At 40.8% G+C, this 21,946-nt stretch overlaps 1 protein-coding gene across 2 annotated transcripts in view; it reads left to right on the top strand.

The window, feature by feature from the left end:
* The window catches only part of pik3cb (phosphatidylinositol-4,5-bisphosphate 3-kinase, catalytic subunit beta), a 45,005-nt gene that overhangs the window by 5,170 nt on the left and 17,889 nt on the right, over positions 1 to 21,946 (top strand). The window contains exons 2-4 of one of the 2 annotated variants that reach the window (XM_084559400.1): positions 4,998 to 5,077; positions 17,503 to 17,698; positions 20,303 to 20,531. In XM_084559400.1, the coding sequence (XP_084415526.1) occupies positions 17,540 to 17,698; positions 20,303 to 20,531 (388 nt within the window). In that variant the 5' untranslated portion in view covers positions 4,998 to 5,077; positions 17,503 to 17,539. The remainder of the gene's footprint in view (positions 1 to 4,997; positions 5,078 to 17,502; positions 17,699 to 20,302; positions 20,532 to 21,946) is intronic. The other variant, XM_084559401.1, reaches the window with a different exon arrangement.

Here is a 21,946-nt window from a genome sequence, read left to right as displayed (position 1 = left end):
GTTGAAAAGACAGATGTCCTAAATTAAGTCTACTGATTGTTTTGCTCCAGCTAAACACACAGTGAGTGGAAAAAAAGAACTTCTGCCTGATAAATAAGCACAAAACACCAAAATGTTTTTTCTTATTATTCAGTCATCATTCAGATTAAATAAAACCACCTGTAATAAACAGGTAAACAACCAGGCATCGGTGGTACAGCACCTGTGGCTGTTGGTCGTCTCCTAGCAGATAGCTTGGTGCGTTAACCGCAGCAGCCCCTGATGCAGAGATAGCGTCAGGTTATGCCACCCCTTGGGGGCTCAAGCCTCGGCTCTGTAACCTGAGAGTTCAGAACCTCAGCCTCACATCTCCATGGCAACACTTTCTCACAGCGCGGGTCCCTTTCTGCAACAGCTGATGACACATGCACACGCTGTCCCACACAAACTCTGTTGTGAGCACGAGTCGAGCCTTGTGATGTCTTCGTATGCGTACATATGGTTCAACACACAGGCACACTGAGTCGCTTCCACTTGCTGTTTGACGTTACCTTAACTTCTACATTCCTTCACAAATGTATGCATAAGTTGCAGAAAACCAGTGAGATTTAAGCCCTATTAACACGTTAAATGAACATGACCAGAATGGTACATAGTAGGGTACAGAGAACATAAGGAGTTGGTGAATTACTTGCTAATCATCTGGATGATGCACGGTATAGACTGTATGCACAAAAACCCACTTTGAGAAGCATGATCACATTAGTCTTAAACTGTGTTTTACCACAAAGTGACGTCTTATAACTTCCTGTTCTTTGCGTGAGTCAATGCATACTTTTTATTTAGTACAGTGTTAAGAAATTATCTCACTCGCTATCTCATTCCCACTTCTGTTAACTCCTTTTTCCTGTAAAACTGTCTGATTTCAGTTAGAGGTCATTGTGCGTCTGCCTGTGTTGTACTTGATAAACTTCTGAGTGATCTACTGTGCTACCTCAGGCTGAGGTAGACTTTGCTCAGTCAGACTGTCAGAAGGTAACTGATTTACAGTGTCTGAGAGAAACTTTTGAGAATCCACAAAGACACACTTGCTCTCCACCCACCTAAGGGCAGCTTCACAATTGCAGCTATAAATAGAGATTGAAGCAAGTAGCTAAAAGGGAAACAGGGGAAGAAGTGGGTAAAGGCCATGGGTAGACACAGACAAAAGACAGACAGATTGATTGAAAGACTTCAAGTAAAATATTTCTGACTCTGATAACCGTAATACCCGTGTGTGTGTGTGTGAGTGTCCCATGTTTTTCTGTGACGGAGAGTTATAAACATTCCCCTGTGCTAATGAGTTGGTATAAATTGTTTTTGGAAATGGACAGACGGTGGCCTTTTGTTTACGGTAAGGCAGTGATGACGCATAGTCAAATGTAATAACCATTCTGACCGCACTTGGTTTGGGGAGTGCATGAAACGTGTATACTAGTGCATTCCTCTTGCACTCCTTTTGCGTGATTGAGCTCATTGTCTCTTCTTGAGCATAATAAATAAAAAAAAATAGTGTAGTTAATGTCTTATATTTTTAATCAGGCTGTATGTTCCATTCATACCCATGGTAAAAAGAAAAAGACACAACATGGTCCTTTATTTGTCACAGTTGTCAGTTATTTTTAGCTGTCTGTTGACATCACACACTATATTTATGTGTAGGCTCTGATGCTCACTCACTGTGAGGTACTGTCAGGAGACAATGGTGTGGTGTGAGAAGGGAGTGCCCTCTAGGACCTTTGTATTATTATTCAACACTCAGGGCTCCCAAAAACACACCTGTTTACAATAGGAGCTTTGACTAGCATTAGTGGCCTGAGGGATGTAAGGAAATTAGGGATATTTATGAGAACGGCAAGAGGTGAAAACATGCTCCCTGATTGACACACATGACCCATGCATTGTGCAACAAAGGGCATACAGTATAGGCAGATGAGCTGTGTGAGAATGTCTGGTAGACCCTCAAGGTGAGGGACAGGGAGAGACTTGGCTGTTGACGAAGCCCCCAGTCATTTTAGGATTGTGCATTCCTCACATTCCCGTACCAGGGGATGGGTGGAGGAGAGGAAGGGTTTGTGTGTGTGTGTGTGTGTGTGTATGTGGTTATATGGGGAGAGAGAAAGTCATATCCAAGTTAGTTGTACAATGATAAGAGACGCAACAATTTGATGGGAGGTTCTGAAGATGAGAAAATATTGGGTGTGCTTGATCAGCGTGTTTTGGTCCGGGACAAATTGGAGCAGTGGATTCCTTTTGCGCAAGTAACCACATCAGATACGCATTAAACTTAAGGCTAACATCACCAACCACTACTGTGTGCATTGTGCTGGAAATTGTTTTCCCAGTCCTGCTATCCCACAGAAATAACTTCTCGCTGAGTGCATGGCCTTAGTTTCTTAAACTAATGTTGTTGTCATCCTTGGCCAGCCTACACATTACTCCGTTGCTCACTTAACTAGCAGTCACTTCTTTACCCACAGCAAATGTGTCTTTGGTAACCCACTGAAGACTTTTTCAAACAAGATGTCTTTTAATAGTGAATAATTTCTTCTCAAAACAAGTTGGACTTACAGCACTCTGTCTGTATCTGTTGGTTTTGTATGGTAGATTGTTCTTGGACATGATTGAGGTTGGAAAAGTTCATGTGCTGTTACCCTGCATCTCTGTCTCCACACGTCTCTCATACAAAAACAAGTACTATTTTTAAGATTTGCTATTTTTAAAATAGCTATCAAACAGTAATACATTGTTGCTCTGGTCATTCTATTCTTTACCATACTGAAGAGGAAGGCCATCTTAGTCGCTGTTTAGCATTGCATTACTTTTTTGTTTTTTCACTTGTATGAAGAGCATGGATACTTTTAGAAATTTGTAATTGTTCTAATCGTTATGTCAAGATTATCTTATAAACATATGCGTGAATGCATGTTAGAGACGTTCTCTTGTGCAGCCAACGCAGAAAGATGCCTTTCAATAAAGATCAGTTACCCAAAAATTCTCTCAGTATTGTTTTAGTAAAATGATTTTACCAAATAATTTTGTGATTTACTAAATAAGTGTTGTTATTAAGTGATGTAATGTTATGTTAACCTAGCTTTAATAATGTGTTCTAATGTGTTAAAAATTATAGTTCATTAAGGGAAATGGAGACTTAAAGAGAAAAATATTTCGGTATCTGTGTTTTCTTGTTCCTGAAAAACACAGTGGTGAGAAAATAAAGTCAAACTTAAAGCTCAAAGAAACCCTTTTAGATATCTGTGGTTGGATGCCACAGATCATTTTTATAGTGTGTGATTAAACGCGTTATTTTCGTCACCGGCCTAAAAACAAACTGAAAACCCATTGACGTTACAGTGCAGTTGTTTCCAGAGCATTGAGACGGGGCCTGGGGTTGACCCTCCAGCAAAAACGTCATAGCTGAATCTCTCTATAGTGAACCCTCTGTCCGTCTTGTTCTAGAAATGTCTCCTAAAATCACTGTAACGCACACACTCGCTGTGAATCATGTGATGTTTGAGTCGAATCCAGTTGGGGAGTTAAACATTGACTGTCTCTTGCCTGAGATTTTATCATGTTAAACGGCACATTTCCTGGAATTGGTCACCCAGTTTTACTATGACGCTGTACACAAAATTTGTCTTTATAGCCGATTCTTTGCAAAGCCAGAATCATTCCTCTTTCTATGAATTCATTTTCTGCCCTGTTATTAACTTATAAATATCCTCATGCTTGTACATCTCGGACTGACACACACTCCCCGCAGTTATTCTTGTGAACCTCTCTGCGTTACACCCTGGTAAACAAGATAGAGCATCTTAACCACTGGGGAAAAACAGGAAGTTTACTGGCCTCAATCAGAGCGTGTGCATTGCGTGTCCTCGGCTTGTTCTGTATGTCCTCTCTGTGTGTTTTTGCCCACAGTATATTTGTTTTCCATATCACTCGGTTCACATCTTGGTTTCCGTAGTTGCAGCTCTTTGAACTGATGGCGAGGCCTATGGACAGCCTCAGGCCACTCCGTCTGTATAGCACATACAGAGGTCATGTCCTTCACTTCCCGTTTAATCTGAACGTATGAAGCTACACCGGGTTTGGGCTCTTTTACGTTCAGTTTTTAATTTCACAAAATGAAAATAAGTCAATAATGACCCATATAAGAATATGATGGCAGCCATTGAGGATTTTCACTTGAATTTATTTAACCACTCAGGACTCTTTTATTGGTATTAAATGATCCAACTCCATATAGATGTAGATGTGACTCAAACTATATTATCTGAGTAGTTTATTATGTCATTGTGAAACCTTGTGCTTTCACTGTGTGACAAATGTGTTTTTTTTTGTTTTGCTTTGGGCCACTGTGAAAAAGCCCAAATCATCACATGCAGTGATTTTGCTTTTTCAACTATATATATATATATATATATTTATATATACACGACTAAAGCTGGAAAGAGTGAATAATACATATTTGTTTTTCACTCCTGTTAAACTTAAGTGCTTCTAACACATCTGCTTGTTGTGATTTACTCGACTGTTTAAGTTTCCACTCTTTGAGTATGAATTCCACTAAATGGATATTCTTGGCTGTTTGCCTTCCCAGTGATTTCTTAGGTTATTATCATCATGTCCTTGAGCTCAAGGAATGATTAGGTGTCACAGAAAAGTGAGTCAGTGTGAATAGATTTTCCGAAAAGGGGTCAATAGCAGTGCTTCACTTTGAGCTCTCTGTGCTGTCTTACCTGGAATGCTGGGGCAATGGAACTAACATCAGGTGATGCAAACTTGACTTGACTGTGGTTTCCATTCTCTGTATTCAATAAACCACTTTGTAAACTTTCCATTTATCCATTGTCTCTTAACTTTCTGGACCTCCTCTGACGTTCAATATGAACACACTGGAGAATCTGCTTCCAGACATCTGTCCCGTTTTGTCTTACCCTTCCCCTAACACTCAGTTTTGTCCTCTCTCTCAACAGATGCAGCGTCCCAGAAGCTATCCAGACACCCCCAGTGAGCAGCAGAGGCACAGGAAGTAAGAGATTTCAGGGAACAGCAGGTAAATCCTCACTCTGTATGTGAGCATGCTGTATCTTGTAATCATATTGACCTACTTTACCTATGATGCTACCCAGTGTGTGTGCGTGTGTGTGTGTGTGTGTGTGTGTTCCGGTGTGAAAATGGGAGAGGAGAAATGGAGCGCTGACTTGGCTGGAATCTGGGAGAGTGGGCCTCGTCCTGACAGGAATGTGTGGATGTCAGCCAGCATACTTTACTTTCATGTCAGAGATGAGTGTTAAACCAACCCAGTACACTCTCACTCCCTTCGTTCTGACGTATTATATCCTCCTCATTAGCCTCTCTGCTGTAGAACTTGCCTGGACAGCACACCATGTGTAAATGATCAACATTCCTTTATTTCCTGTTACATCTCTGGACTCTCGTCGCCATAGTAACATAAATTTAGTTGAGTCATTTCCTTGTCATGTATTGTGTCATCTACAACCAGACTTTAGACTGTTTACATAACAGAGTCCTTAACGTAGGAAATAGTGGCCCATTGAGACGATTTGCAAGCCCTGTTTTATGATGTTGATTTGACGTGGTAAATATGAGGGACGCTCAGCATTAGTGACTCAATTTGTCAGTTCAGCACTTGTTGTCACCCTTTTTCTCTATATATATATATATATATATATACGGCATCCAAAATGTCAGATTGATAAAAGTGTACGGTCAATTTGAACTGTGTGAAATTGTGTTGAGACTCCATAGTCCAATTGATTGATCAGTTCATAAAAATAATGTGCACCAATAATAAAAAGAATATTTTTTGCAGCTATAAGACATTCATTTATTGGCATGTGCTTAAAGAGAGAGACACATCATTAGCAGTTTTATTCGTATGTGTTTTATTAAGAGTAAACACTGAGCTAGCTTCCTCATCCTTTCAGACATGATTCTTTAGAAATGGGGTAATACAGGTGCAGCTTTGACATCTTTCAGAATGATAACCACATTATGTGCTGTCAGTCAGTGCCGGTGGCCAATAACCACCAGTAATCGGTACAGATGCCTCCCACCTGCGCTCTGTTTTCCCCGCTTCCTTCACTCCTACTCAAATGTGGAAAAATAGCTCGATCCAATTACTCATGCTATGTTCTCTCTTTGACGATCTTCACACCAACACTGCAGTATTATCACCACAGAGGGAACCGAGTTTTAAGAAATTAGAAGATTTTAGTTTTTCACAGAAATGACCTTGAGTGTTCTGCTCTGCTCGCTTTTTGTATTAACATCAAGCAGTCTGTCATAACTCTTTCACTTACACAATCCTAGGAAGCCCTGCCCTTGGCCTCATTCTTAGTGTGCTTGGTTGGCATCATCCTTATGGCACTGACCTTGCTACCAGAGGTGGCATATAATTAGACTTAGTCTGTGATTTCAGCTGGACAAAAACATGTGCTGCTGCTGAAAAAAAGGCAGTGGACTTGCATGCAGTATTATACTGTGTTTTCTGTCCATAGCTATAAGAGGAGTATTCGTCTATTTCTTTGTAGATGGCAACGATAATACATTATACCTGGCATTGATTCTTGTGGATAACATTGGCTTGTGAATCATATTAATAGTTAAACAGAAAGAGGGGTGAGTTGCATAAACTGAAGGGGCGGGCATCAGCGTGTCATTTACAGCAGCAAAGTGTTCCCAGCAACCCAGTCACCTCTACAACGAAATGACAGCTAGAGTCAAGAAATGTCTCCCGTTTCCAGGCTTGTGTGTGTGTCATTCAGTGCCGATGTGTGGCCCTTTGTTTATGAGGGAGATAAATGGTGGTTTGGCAAGATGCTGGGAGACCAGTACTGAAAAATCATCAGTGTGTGTGTGGGAGCCATCCCCGCTATATTCACAGCATCTCTGTGTTATTTTTGTCCGTTTCTTTCCACTGTTTCCCGATATAATCGGCGGCTGCAGTCTTGTGAAGGCTTTGTGGCTGTTTGTGACAGGCTGGGATTTTCTATAAATCTATTTTCAAACTTCCTCCTTTTGAAGAATCGCGTTTCAGTGAGTTGTTCTACTTCACCTTAAACAACCCCTTGCTCAGCTGTGCCATTCTTTTGCTTAACTAGTATTACATGTAGTTCTATCAGAACGCTCTGTTTTGACTGTAAATTAATCTAATGTTTGTTTTGTGCAGGAGTTGTTCAAAAAACAAACTCTAATTTAAATGATCAATCATACATTTACCCTGACATAACTACAGTTGAAACAATTAGCTTCCCCAGGCGGGCTTGGGAGCGTTATAGATGTTGTTGGAGAGAGACACATGAGACAAGAACCCAGTGTGAGATAGGAGGTGTTGTAAGATCAACAGGACATCAGTTATTGCCAATTGATTTTTCCTGTTTACAAAGACGGCCAGCTTTTATAGCAGCTCCGACTATAACACACATTCCACTGCAACAATTAAGTGACTTTAAAACCACCAGCATCTCCAAGATGTCACATTAGTCATACTCTTCTGATTCAAATCTGTACAAGAAGACTTTGTAAGTAAAGAAGAAAAAAAACCTACATGTCTGTAAATATGTGCAATGACAGAGAACCCATTCGGCTCTGAGAAAGAGATCAAACTAGGAACCACAGAACCAATCTCTGAAAGCATTTGGCTACAACACCAGTTCCCAACTAGGAGAACTAGGAGAATAAGGCTCACCAAAACCTGACAACCCTCAGCAAGTTCTACATACAGTTTGTGTTTCTGAGTAGAGTCTTCTGCTAAAGTTCACTCTTATTTATCACTCTTGTTAACATGAATTGTTCTGGGCGACCAGGCAAAACATTTGTTCATTTGTGCTTATTATCTTACTTGTTTTTAGTACACCAGTTTCAACATAATTCTCGTAAAGATCTAACGACAACCTAACTACTCTGTGTTGGTCTGTGTGGCGTACACTTCTCAAATATATCATTATCTCATATGTCCTACAGCCACATCATTAAATCCGTAGCAGCATTATACATTATGGCATCCAGCATTAGTTCTTAAACTTAAAGAGCCATATATTCAGTTTTCCTCCTGATTTATTAAAAAGTTGCCAGCAATTATCTAATTTTAGCTTCTTCAATGGAATGGCTCCAGGAATCCCAAAATAGTGTTCAAGTAATTGATTTATTTTAGAAAATAATCAGTAGATTCATCACTCATGGAAAAATAAATACTATTTCTAGCCAAGTGTATGTGGGTCTGTTGATGAGATAATGTGTCATATGAATCCTATGAACCAGTGGCAACAGATTTCCATTTAAGTGAGAAGATATGATCATAAGAAAAGGTAATGTTGTCTCCAGTGGAAAAAAAAATGGTCCCTCCTTAATTCTGGCTGATCATTGTTTCCTCTTTGTTCGACTTTGCAAGGAAAGCTTACTCTGTCTTTTTCAAAAAAAGAACCTGTTGTGTCAAATGGAACAAAGGCTAATCCTTATGTCACTAACACAGAGCAGCTGTTCGTACACAATCCACCTTCAAAACAGGAAGAACAATCCCAGCCACTTCCAGTGAATGTGGATATTATCATCAGGGATCATTGGATGCTGAGGCAAAGGAAGGTGGAGCTTAGACCTCAGTACTCCAGTTATTCAGATAGTGCCTTTGAAGAGAGCAAACAAGGAAGTTGTAGCATAGTATTCAAAATAGACATTTTGCTTTGATGATTTCAAGTACAACTACAGAAAATAAATATTTATTCTTCTAAAAATTTCACAAGAAACTTGTTTGTTTTATTTGCTACCAAGAGAAAAAATAACACATTAGGCATTTCTGTGTGGCTGTGTCTGAATTTAACGTCTTTATTTCCTGTTTCACAGAATCAGATTGGCATGGCAAACTTTGCATATGTGGCTTTCTTTCCAACAAGGCTACCTTTTGCACGTAGGGTGTGTGTATATCAGAACTGGTTTTGAATAATCGTGTATGCGTGTGATAAAACTTTGCATAGTGAGCTTTTCAGTAAATGTATGCTAAACACCAGCTATGTTTGGCTGTGTTGCTTGCGTGTCTGTTAGGAAAGCTGGTGTATATTTACTGTAGCACTGACTTTAATGACAAACAAATAACAAAGCATCTTATTTACATATGTTGAGGCACTAACCCTGTTGACCGTGTGGGAGTGTGGATCCTAAAGGTGTGAGTAAGCGCTGCCTGAAGCTACAGATCCCACATAGCAAAATGCGACCAGAACCATGTGACTATTGCTGCCCCCCCTTCTGTGTTTTTACTTCTCAGTGAGTGTGTTGGTCTGTGAGACCAAGCTGGCAGGGCAAGGGCAACACAAGGGTAGTGTTTGTGCAGGGCACGGGACTGTCCTTGGTGGCATGCACGTACACATACAGACGTGCACACACACTTGCCAAAAACAGAGGCTTATTGTGGACAGCCAGCCCAGTTGGGTCCACCCACTACAGTCACACATTGTATCACATTTTGCATTTCCATTTCTCTTTCTCTTATCTTTTCTTCTGTCATTGTTTTTCTTTCTGTCTCACTTTTCTTCAGTGCATTTCGAAATTTTCTTCTTGATGTTCACAATTATTCTTCATCAGTATGTTAAATTCATCATTCTCTCATCCACATCCCGTCTTAAACACTGTGATTGTCATTTTTTACCATTACTTGTGACAGCCTCCTCCTCCTCATGTCCTCTTGGATCGTCCTCCCATACCCTCTTTCCGTTGTCATATGTGAGCACGAGAAGTCTTAGAGTTAAGTCTTTGAGACCGTCATCATCGCTTATATATTCACTCCTCTTTTGCTCCCTTCATTCTTTGCCATCCCCGACTTTACTTTGAATCCGTCAATTAAAAAACACCTCCAGGTTATTGATTCATCACTCATCAAAAGGTTGGCTTTAGCACTGAAGCGTAAGTATTACACTCTAAGATGATGGATTCCATTGTTTTTATAAAGGTTTATGAACATGAAATCACCTTTTGAGACAGTAAATAATTAAATATGTCTTTGCTTTTTAATGTTTTAATGTTAATGTCATTTACTTTACATACACTTACACTTTGATTGTTGTTCAGCTTGTTGTGTGACTATTTCATCATATCATAAATCAACTTGGTGCAGACATGAGTATATCTACAACTTCCGTAGTGATGGTTGTATTTGTTAGGTAGCATTAGTTTTAGCTAGCTGACCATGATAAGTTATAAGTGTATCCCTGATGGAAGTTTTCTTATGGCCCACCCCTTATTAGAACGACTTTACACAGTTTACTCATCCATGACACAGTTTAGTATGAACGTTGTGCTCTAGGCAGGTTCAAACTGATACGGCATCTACTATAGTGGAACTTGTGACCGCATGTTTTCGACATAGATAGGTTAATACATAATGTCCTCGGTGTTCAAGAAGTTTAACTCAGGAGAACACAGTTGCTAGGCAACTGATTTCAATGTAGTGAATGTCACCTTGTTGTCTTTTTATAAGCGGTGAATGAGTGTGGATTTTTTTGTGTTTCAATGCGCTGTTGAAGGCGTGTTCACATGACATCAATCAGCGATGTCACTCCAGGTGTTTTTTGGAAGAGGCTCAGCTTCTGCTGTGACAGACACAACTACACAGGATTATAGGCCACACAGAGGGGCTTCGAACGGCAGGACGGATACATAGGAATGTTTCACAAAACAAATATTTAATACATACACAGAAAAATGCCACGGTGTATGCATCACAATTGTTACCTCAGTGAATTCAGTTGCCCTAGTTGTCTTTTCGAGTTGTCAGCGTCATTTCTAAGTTGATTATTGTGGTGAATGACATTATAATTAACTTTCTGGTTACAGTAACATGTGGGCAAAACACTTTTGCAGCATCACACACCAACTAGTTGCATCTTTCAAAACATTTCATTACTCTTGCTGTCACAGTTCATTCATGCAAACTGAAGTTACAATTTGCATTTCTGCATGGATATCTTATTCACAGTTGAAGTGCGCACACAGACGGATAGTGCATCATCATAGCTATTAGTGAGTATTGTTGGCGGGATTATGCATTACACTAAAAGCAATCTGTGGTGTGCAAGGAAGCTTCTGTTGCTACTGCTCTCCATCTCTTGATCTCCATTTGCCTGTCCTGTTCCATCTCCTCCACTCAGTTGATGGCCCAGTCCTGTAGACGCACAGATAGAAGCCAAATAGAGCGTATTAGACCACGGCTGTCATTCAGACTTGATACAGACACAACACAAATTTGCGCAGTCACAATCTAACTGGCACAGGTGCTCATGGTGATGTCACGGACAGAGGTAGTTTGATGTGTTGCAAAAGTTGTCGCAAGAGATTTTCAGACAAGCCTTCATTATATGTGGTGTTTTCATGCCAGTGATGTAACTCTGCCATTATGGCTCGGGTATGATTAGTGTCATAATGGACTAATGGTGATGCGGCAACTGTCACATTGATCACAAGTGAATAACCATCTTTATTGTAATGCAAAATGACTCAATGAAGACGTCATAATGCCATAATAATGCATTTTACAGTGCAAGAGGGCCTGTTAGTAATGAAGGTGTGATGCTCTGATGTATTCCTCCAGCTTCTCTGTTTTTCTGCCTCTTCTCTGTAACAAATACTTATAATGTGTAATCATCTGGGATAAGTCACTCCAGTTGACGCATTTTTAAACAAAGCTGTCTTGGTCTTTGAGGACAAATTAGCATCTGTTTTCGTTCAACCACATCTTTGTATGGAGTCACACTAAGTGTACAATTCCCTTCAATTTCAGTTTGAACACACCTTTATGTTTGAGATACTCGTTGCCTTCCTCAAACAATTATGTTGAACATTTTTTCCATATGTAAATAAGCAAACACTAATGTGCACACAAGGCACTCAAAGATATTTTTATTCTCCTGGTCAAGTTAATAAGATTCTGTTGAGCTTGACTACAACAGAGCAAATGCCATCTGCCAGTAATAATAGAGGCCTGCCTCTGATTCAGCATTGTCACGTTTTTATGAATGACTGTTGGGGACATTTTTTTTCTGGTTGTTTGTCACTCACTTCCTGTCTGGTGTCATTGCTTCCTGTCTGAGAAGTGGGTGTATGCCACTGTGTCACTGGAGGTGGTTAGTAGGACGAAACAATGTCAGCTGCCCGGATGTGGCCGGTTCACACATACTAACCTTACAAATACCAAAACTACATTTCCTCTCAGATACACATGAAAGATTTTATAACATGAAATTAAAATCTGGCTGCAGCAAAGCTGTAAAATTAAAGCATTAAAGAGTGTCCATTACAAAATAAAGGAAATGTGAAAAATAGAAGCAAGAAATATTTAAAATTCCTCCTCTCAGTGAATTCAGGTGATAGTGATTACTGAACTCTCTGCACTCAGCAGAGACTTTGTACAAACTCGTTTGACCCAGCTTCAGTGTGGCAGAGTTAAAATGACCATTGAATGTGTGTTTACCGTCTACAGCCACCAGCTACATCCAGTCCTAAATACAGTAAGCTCTAGTGACTCATATCCATGCACACTCCAACCACTGTACACAGACACACACCCCAGCTGACCACTTATCCACTCACCAGCCACACAAACTCATACTCCTGAGCTTAACCACCCCCACCCCCCTCCCCCTTCCCTCTCACACACGCACAGGCCAACACAAACTTTTTTCAGCCAGCCTTTAGCACAGTTAGTGTATTGTGCATAAAGTTGCAAGTACTGTTCATTCATGTCTACCACTCTGACAGGGTGCAGGGCTCTGTGTGCTCTACCTGAGGCAGCCATGTTTGGGTTTGTTAGTAAACATAGCAAGCACCTTTTTAATAACCGAATTGTCTGATGTTGCTGGGATGGATGAGTTTCAGTGTCACCTTACCCCTTGAAATAAAAAGGTTTTGTATAAAGATTGTGTGGGTGAGGTACAGCGCCATTTATATTACAGCTCCACAAGCAGGGAGTTTCATTGTGTGATTCTGTGGTTAGTGGCAGAAACTGAAAACAAGAAATGTAGTGGTGCCACTAACCTACCAATGTAGTTATATCAATTGTTAATATAAAAAAAAATGTGTGTAATTGTTTAATTTATTGTTTTCAATTCATCAATTGATTGTTTAGATTATACAATATCTGGAAACTGTAAGAAATGCCCAGCAAAGTGTCAAACATCCTAAACTGTTAGCCTTTTCTGTACCAAACAACTGTCCAAAACACAAAAATACTCAACTTACAACATTGTACAACAGAAAAAAAACATTGAATACTCAAAATTGTAAAGGTGGAACAAATAACCTGTCCGCTGAGTTCAGTTTATTGACAGTTTAATGAATACAAGCAATACAAATGCTAAGCTAGTTGAGGCCAGGAGAGACTCTGTACACATGCACACACACACAGTCTGCTTGCCTTTAAGTGGAAACGCTGACTCAGACAGTGTCAATATTGCGTCTATCTCCATGGTCGTTTACGAGAGTACAGTGGTTGTAGTGGAGAGGTGAAGAAGTCTGAAATCCTCTTTTATGAATTTTATTTTTAGCACCGTGTGGAAGAAAATATGTCACAGGACCCTTAATCACCAGGCATAACCTTTTACACACACACACACACACACACGCCATTTATTCAAACCTTTTTTTTTTTTTTTCAATCACTTACACACAGAGACGTGTGGACACACTCACCCCATTGTAGAAAGCCTCACAGGCCTCTTACTGTCAAACAGAAAGAGCTTTAGAGAGAGTGCTGAGTAACACCAGTGTTACTGTTAAATGCATCTGGGCATGAAAGCCATCACAACATGTCACTGGTTCAGAGGAAGCAAAGATTCACTCTATGTTTATTATCTATGGTATGATTTTAGTGACTGGTTTGGTTGTGGTGAACTGTGTGTCGGAGGGTTTCTGGGTTCTTGTTGACGGTGAGAAGCATTTTCGTATAACCAAACAGGTTTATCTAGTTTACTTCCCTCTGATCTCCCATCTCGGCTTTGATTGACCAACACATCCCTTTCACAGTTCATCTGCAGATGTTTGATCTCAGAACATGACGAGTCAAAGATGTGAATAGATGACAGATCTCTTTTTATCCTTGACAGAATTCTTTTAAGTCTATTGAAGGAGAGTCATTTGGGGAAATAATGAATCGTCTCCTTAAAAAAATTTTAGGCAAAAAATGTTGAAGTGTGCTTTGAATTGGAGTTGATTTTCTAAATGTTATCTAATCACAACCTCAGATTGAAAACAGACAGAGCACATGTAAGTATGATCATATTTCTGGACAGAAAACCATCATCAAAGTGTGCCTGGGGAACATAGGGATGAAGTCTTCATAGTGATACATTGTTTAATTCAACTAATGTTGGCTAACTGGACATGTCCCTTCAGGCTCTTCTGTTTGTTGCTACATGAAACTCTCTCTTTTCTTCGTGATCCTGCAAACCCACTTGTTCTCCTCTGATCCTCCCGCTGAAACCTGACCTGGCAGTAGACCTCTGGCTGTCTGCCACCACATCCTCAATAACCCTGCTCATATGTGTATATACAGTGTGTGTGTGTGTGTGTGTGTGTGTGTGTGTGTTTGTGAAATAGAGAGACAGAGGGAAAGAGTGGTGCCGAGTGTGCCTAGGATGAGACAGTATTCAAGCTGTCTACTGTGAAAACGTCATTCTTGAAGCCCATAATTATTGAGAAAAGTGTTTATATGCATAGACGTGCTAAGACATGTACTTGTAAATCTATCCCCGATGACACAGAGCTGTCAGTGTTTCAGACAGACATGGTGTCAAGTTACTTTTCATGTGTGTAACTTGGCACCTTTGTGACATATGTTCACCACTGTCTGCCCTGTGATTGTTTGAATGGCTGTTTGTGTCATTGTTGCCACCTGAAAGTGCGTTTGTGTCTGTGTGTAGATCTGTTAACGTCAGTGTTGCAGGTGTGGTTGTATCTGTTGTTCATTCATCCATCCATCCATTTATTTTCTTCGCTTATCGGAGGTCGGGTTGTCAGGCTAAGCAAGGACCTCCAGACATCCCTCTCCCTAGCAACACATTTCAGCTCTTCCTTCGAGATTCTGAGGCAATTCCAGGCCAGATGGGATATGTCATCCCTGTAGCAAATTCTGGGTCTCCCTGGGATCTCCTCCCAGCAGGCCATGCCCGGTAAACCCCCAAGGGAGGCACCCAGGAGGCATCCGAAACAGACTCAAAAACCACTTCAGCTGTGCCTCTTTCAATGCGATGTCCAAGCTCCTAACATTATCTCTAAGGTTGAGCCCTCCCACCTTTTGGAGGAACCTCTTTCAGACACTTGTAACCGCGTTGCCATCCTTTCGGTCACTTCCCACCGTTCATGACCATAGGTGAGGGTTGGAATGAAGTTCAACTGGTAAATTGAAAGCTCTAGCTCTTTACTACAAAAGTTTGATACAGCACCTGCATTACTGCAGCCACCGCACCAAACCGTCTGTCCATCTCTCGCTCCATTGTATCATTACTTGTGAATGGCAACCCAAAATGGTTGAACTCCCTCGCTTGGGGCAGGAACTCGCCTCCATCTCGTCTGAGTCCTACAACATCTCCAGTCCGGATCGGAAATTCTCAAACGAAGCACAACCTGGGCCCTGCTTTCCCTTCCTAAGCCACCGTAGGGTTTGCCAGAACCTATTCAAGGCTAAAGAAAGTCCGAACTCCTCCAATACTCAAGTTTTTGCTTCTGCCGCTGCATGGTACTGCATGGTACTCGCGGTACCTGCCCGCTGCTTCCAGAATTCTCTGAAAGGCCTCCTTCTTCACTCACCACTGGTGTCCACCAGGCATCAATAACCGTCTTGCCACAGCTCCAACTAACCGCTTCTGCAATGGAGGATTTGAAAATGGTCCACTCAGTTTCAATGTCCCCAGCCTTTCCCCGGGATGGCATGAGAAGGTCTTCCACAGGTAGGAGTTGAAGATCTCACAGATTTTCAGCCTCTCCCAGTCGCTCCCAGTTCACGCTCACTTAGTGATTGGGTTTACCAGGTCTGACTGGCTGCAGATCTGATAATATGACCACAAAGTCAATCATCACCTTATCCTCGAACATGGTGTTCCTTGTGGACATTCTGTGACTAGTACAGAAGTCCAACAACAAAACACCACTCTGGTTAAGATCAGACAGGTCGTTCCTTCCAATCACTCCCTGTCATGTTGCTCCGTCTTTGCCCACATAGGCGATAATGTCAGTTTCCATTTGCATGGTTGATAATGTTAAGTGGCTGAAATCGTGGGTCCAAATGCACCACAGATATTGCACAATACTCAGGCCTGTGGTGAAACAGCAGCTCATCTCCTGGTTGCTTGAGCACTTAACTTCAAGGGGAAAGACCAATAGAGGCAATCAGGGCTGTCATTTTTAATGGGCTGAACGAGGCAAAATGGAGATGGACCGGTGGCCTCCTGAAAGAGTTAATGTACTAGGCCACTTGAGAACTAGGTAATGAGAAATATGCAGGTGGAAGTGGTGTGACGGTGCAGCTGTGGTTGATGCATGGGTCCAGATGGAAACCAGGCTGTGGACTGTTTTACTCCAGCATCTGCAAAGCCACTTACTGCATCTCAATGGAACTTTGTGCAGTTAACATGCAGTGTGGATGTGTTTTTGCATGTGTTTTCATGTGAGCATTTGATTTGTGTCCTTCAACTGCATGTTTTCTCTGTATATTATGTGCTCAATATAGAAATCTAGAGGTTTGAATTTTTGCATTTGTCATTGGCTGACAGAAACAAGTACTTCAGTATTTTTTGGGGGGGTTTTTTTGTTTTTTTGAGCCATAGAGAGGACAGGAAAACCTTCTCCTATGTTTACTGTATTTAATCATGTGTGCGTGCATGATGTATATGTAGTGTATTTGTCTGCATGTGTACACATGCAGTACTAAGTGTGAGTAGATTCATTGTATTTGTTTTTTTGTACCAATGGGGCCAGATTGTCAGATGAGGGGAAGACAGGCTGAACTTTTGTTCTGTTTGCTTAGTGGGCATTCCTCTGAGCACTGGCCCTTATCCAAATTAAAGCCAGCGGCCTCCCACTGGACTCAGCACAGTGCTGCCCTCAGAGGGACACAGTGACACTGAATCATGTGTTGTTAATGAATATATGAGGGTAAAAACAACAGCACAAACGTAGCATATATTGCTGAAATGCCAATAAATTATTTAGATTTTTCTCTTTGATTAAGTTGGAAATTACTGAGTTTTGACTAGTTATCGAGCAAGTCTGTCATTTGATTGCAGACGTGCCGTATATATGCACGACCACTCATTAACTTTTGTAAATCTTTTATACTCTCTTTTTTTTAACACTTAACCCACCACTGTACGCTTAAATCTTCAGAATAACATGAGAGCAAATGTTTCATGAAACTCACGATGACACATCCAACTAACTGTACAGTTTGTTTGTGGTTTCTCTCCTTCGTCCCTCCAGGTCCTTATGGTTGAGGTAGTGTTAGCTGCCCTTTGCCATGCCTCCTGCCATGACAGACCTCCTGGACATATGGGTGGCCCACTCGCCCCTGGCCAGACATGCTCCGGACCAGATTACTGTGGACTTTCTGCTGCCCACTGGAATCTACATCCAGATGGATGTTCCACGCGAAGCTACAATTCAACACATCAAACTGGTAAGTGGTGCTGGATTGGTGGGGTCTAACTAATAGTTTCACTTAAAGCTATATGTTTTAGCAGTTTTTACCAAATATAATATCAACTTTAAGATACTTTAACATGGTTAAATGAATTACTTGGCTTTATATATTTATATTCTGTCAGCACTCCAGTATCTCATGATATCATGAATGACTGGAAGGTTGATTTGATGAAGGTTTTAAATGTAAGAAAAATAACTGCATTTTAAACAACACACTACAAAGTATGTGTTAATCTGAAAGGCTTTGCAATTATAATTGTACTGTTGGTGTGTTTGGGTGGGTGTGTATGTGTAGGGGGAGAATATATGACATGCAGTGCAAGCATTTGTAATATGACCGGATATCCCATTACCCCGGTAATGACTATATGACAATTGGAAAATATAGGTGCCCAGCCCTCATCAACTCTAGTATTTATTAGTGTCAGTAGTAGGCTGTATGTTTTGGATTTCATTACAATGTGCATCTTTATTTTTCTAGTTATTCGGTGTACATTCCACATGTGCATCTTTATTTTTCTTGTTACTCAGTGTACATCCCACATGTGTTGCACTTACACACAAACATGCTGAACATCAGATAAAGCCAGGGGAGTTTTTTTTTTATTCTGAAGAGCAGATAAATAAATAAGTTTCTGTTTTCAGAAAAGCATTTTTGTCCTCTGGCCTTATAACATGACAGGAGATACAGACATATTTGACTTTGTCTGATATGCACATTAATACTTATCACTAATGATTGTACAGTACTACTAGTACTGTCAATTAGTCAACTTTACTGCTGTGGCATGTCGCTTTAAGCATCATGTCGACTAGCGATCACATGATAATAACAACAGTGACACCTCCTAGAAGACAGATGAGGAGTCCAGTGGGTCATTGCAGCAAACTAGCAGTGGTTCATCAAGTGTGTGGAAATACTTCACTAAAAATGAAGCCCATTCTGCTGTGACATACAGAATATGTAAGGCAGTCCTGAAATACAACAAAAGTACTGCTGCAATGCACACTGATCTGAAAAGGCAACCTCTAACGCTAGCAGAGATACAGTCCAAATCCTCTCAACAACAGTCAATTAACAACTTCACCAAACGTCATGCAGTAACAGAGAGAAGGAGGCTGCACATCAACTATTTTCTGGTGAATTTCATTGTCTAAAGTGTTAGACCTTTAGCTGAGGTACACAGAAAACAGGAAACACAGAATTTTATTTTAACCGGCCTATACTGTCCTTTCTGACAACATGCTGTGAAGTGCTATTAAATGCTACTGATTGTGCCGATTTATGTAGGCTATATATAATCAGTATCGATAAGCTTATGTGTTATATTCAGTTCTGTTGTGTTCTATTATTTGACATCGTTGCTGTGGTTGTACAGCATGTTTTTTTTCTACTTGATGTCAGTGAACTATGTGAGAGACGGAAGTTAGCAAGAGCCTCATATTAGAAGCGTTCGACTGTGGTGCTTATAGTGTTGCTGTGGGCTACAGCCGACAGTAGCCCATGTTCAAGTTTCAGTAAACTTGCAGAAAAGCCTCCGTAGCTTCCTTTGTGTGAGACCCAACACTACGTATGTGTTCAGGTCAAGAATATATCATTGTTGCTAAGCATTACTTCCTACTGCGTTTTTATTAGCGACATCATCTGTGAGTAGTCTGCGTCTACTCTATTTTCACCACGTATTAGTCGACATTGAAATCTGAAGATCTTCAACCCCTACTTTTCACAGAATTATATAATGGCTGAAGTGGATACACAAGAGAATCGGCAAAAACTGAAGACAGGGAGTGAGATGGTTCCCATACTTTTCTTGTGAATATAAAAAAAAAAAAAAAAAAAAAGACGTGATAAAGTTTTGTCAGAAAATACTCCATGCGTGATGAGGGCTGTGTTCCATTCATTTAAAAACTATGGTGTAGACTATATTTTTTAAATTTTTTCTAAAAAAGGTTTTGTGTATCTGATGGTTGTCATTCGAAAATATTTGTTGTCAGTTTGCAACATGGCCAGTTTTGTTAAAAATATTGTGGATTAGTATGATCAAGTTGTTTAAAAGTAGTCCTGGAGAAGAAACTAGGTTGGGATGTGTCACAGTATGCCACGGTGTGGCTCTGTGCCATCAGACAGTACTTTACACGTAACCCTGTGATCATGTTGAGGGGGCACAGAGACATGAATCATGTTAGCACTGGCTGGTGGACGTAGTATTCACATCCTGATTGCCTCATCCAGAAGTTGTGTCATGTTGCCACAAGTCCTGTTTGTTACTGAACATGAAACGTAAACTTTTCCATACATTATATAATGATTCTGTATGTTGCTCATGTCATTTTAAGGCTTTATTCAAATTACAAAAACCATGAAATTTATTCGTGGTTCAACAAACCGTTTCTATAGCCAGAAAATCTTACATAGACGTGCCCATTAAGCCAAAAACAAAGATGTTGTTTATTCCAGCTGCACATATTCTAAGTAGTATTTTATTCATTTGGTCAAAATGGAGGCAATAAAAACACTCTGTGGCTTTGTGGAGCAAAAGTGCTCTAAGTGAAACTCATTTGTTTTCCTCCCTTCCAGCTCTTATGGAAGCAGGCTCAGACCTTCCCACTGTTTCCTGCCCTTGGCGAAATGGAGAGCCACATGTTCGAGTGTGTCAACCAGGCAGCCGTACACGAAGAACTGGAGGATGAAACCCGCCGGTTGTGTGACGTACGGCCGTTCCTGCCGGTCCTCAAGCTTGTGACGCGCAACTGCGGCCGAGCAGAACGCCTCCTGGACTCCAAAATTGGTGTGCTCATTGGCAAGGGTAAGACAGCATCGCTTTTAAGACTCTCCTTCAGTTAAAAGTGGTAGCTCTCACATGCATTACTCCCTCCCTGATTGATTCAATTACTGTCCCTGTTTGACATTCCCAATAAAGAAAAGCACTTAAGAGTTGGTAAGTGGGACAGTAAATCACTCCCTACACACAACAAGCCTTTATCACCTCCTCCAGTATGCTAAGTAGCTCTCCTACTCAGCACATTCACTCCAGCCATCAGACCTATGGCTCATGTGCAGCTGGCTCCTTATCAGTGGCCCAGCTGGTTGATATGAAAGCGTGATGATGGACTGGACGTGTTCCTGACATGTCTTCCATCTCATGTCACTTCGCATTATCTCTGATGAAGATTAGGCCTTTTAGAGAAGCAGAGGAGCAGAGGAGACTGATCACTAAAGTTTTTTTCTGTATTTTTGATCCAATAAAACCACAAGTCGAGAAGATAATTTGAAGATCATGCGATAATGAAAACAATCATTTGGTTTAGTCCTACTGGCTATAGTTGAAGGTGAAAAAAGTGTCATACGAGCATGCACATAATTAATGTTTATTTTATCTAGACATGCAGTGACTAAGAAATACATAAAAAGACAAACTAAGAAATACCCTGCCAACATTCTGGGTTAAAACCTGCCTTTCTGTGCAGAGTTTGCATATTCTCCCTGTGCCTCTGTATTTAGGTACTCCAGCTTCCTCCCACAGTCCAAACACATCCAAGTTAGGTTTCTTGGTCATTCTAAATTGGTTGTAGGTGTGGGTGTGAGTGTGAGTGGTTGTTTGTCTCAGTGGGTTAGCCCTGTACTAGACTGGTGACTTGTCCTTGGTGTAAACCGCCTCTCGCCCAGTGACAGACTCCATCCTCTCTTGACCCTTTACAGGATAAGCGTTAATCGATAATGCTCTTCTGATCAACATATCCAAGATTATAGAAATCCTTTGCTCAACTCTGAAGGAGAAGACAGTCATAAAGGGCCTCTGAGTCTTATTGAATGAGACTCAGACAGTATTGATATTCTCCCCTCCTGGCTCCACTTTGCTCTGACCTGATCTTTTAAAGGCTTTTGTCACAGTAAAGTGGTGCTTCCAAAGGGACCCCACAGGCATGTTTGAAAAGTCATTGACACATGCACCCCCCTACCTCGTGCAGTGCACTATAACAAACTATTACCCTCTCACAGGGCCAGTCATGTTTTTTTCCCTCAAGGAATTCGGTCACACAAACTGGCCTACACTCTCACACAGCTAATGTTGAATGCCGAGGGTCATATGAATGTTAAATGGCTGTAAATGTCAACGTGTTTTCATTAGCAAGAGAGTATTGTGCAGCACCCTTTTGATGAAAATACAGACACCAAGGATCAGTAGGGGCTAAACAGCAGATCAGACCTCATGCATTTAAT

The sequence above is a fragment of the Chelon labrosus genome (genome assembly GCF_963514085.1).
Source record: "Chelon labrosus genome assembly, chromosome: 13".
Classification (NCBI taxonomy): domain Eukaryota; kingdom Metazoa; phylum Chordata; class Actinopteri; order Mugiliformes; family Mugilidae; genus Chelon; species Chelon labrosus.
Note: the sequence above shows the minus strand (reverse complement) of the source record. Positions and strands in the feature narration are given on the sequence as shown.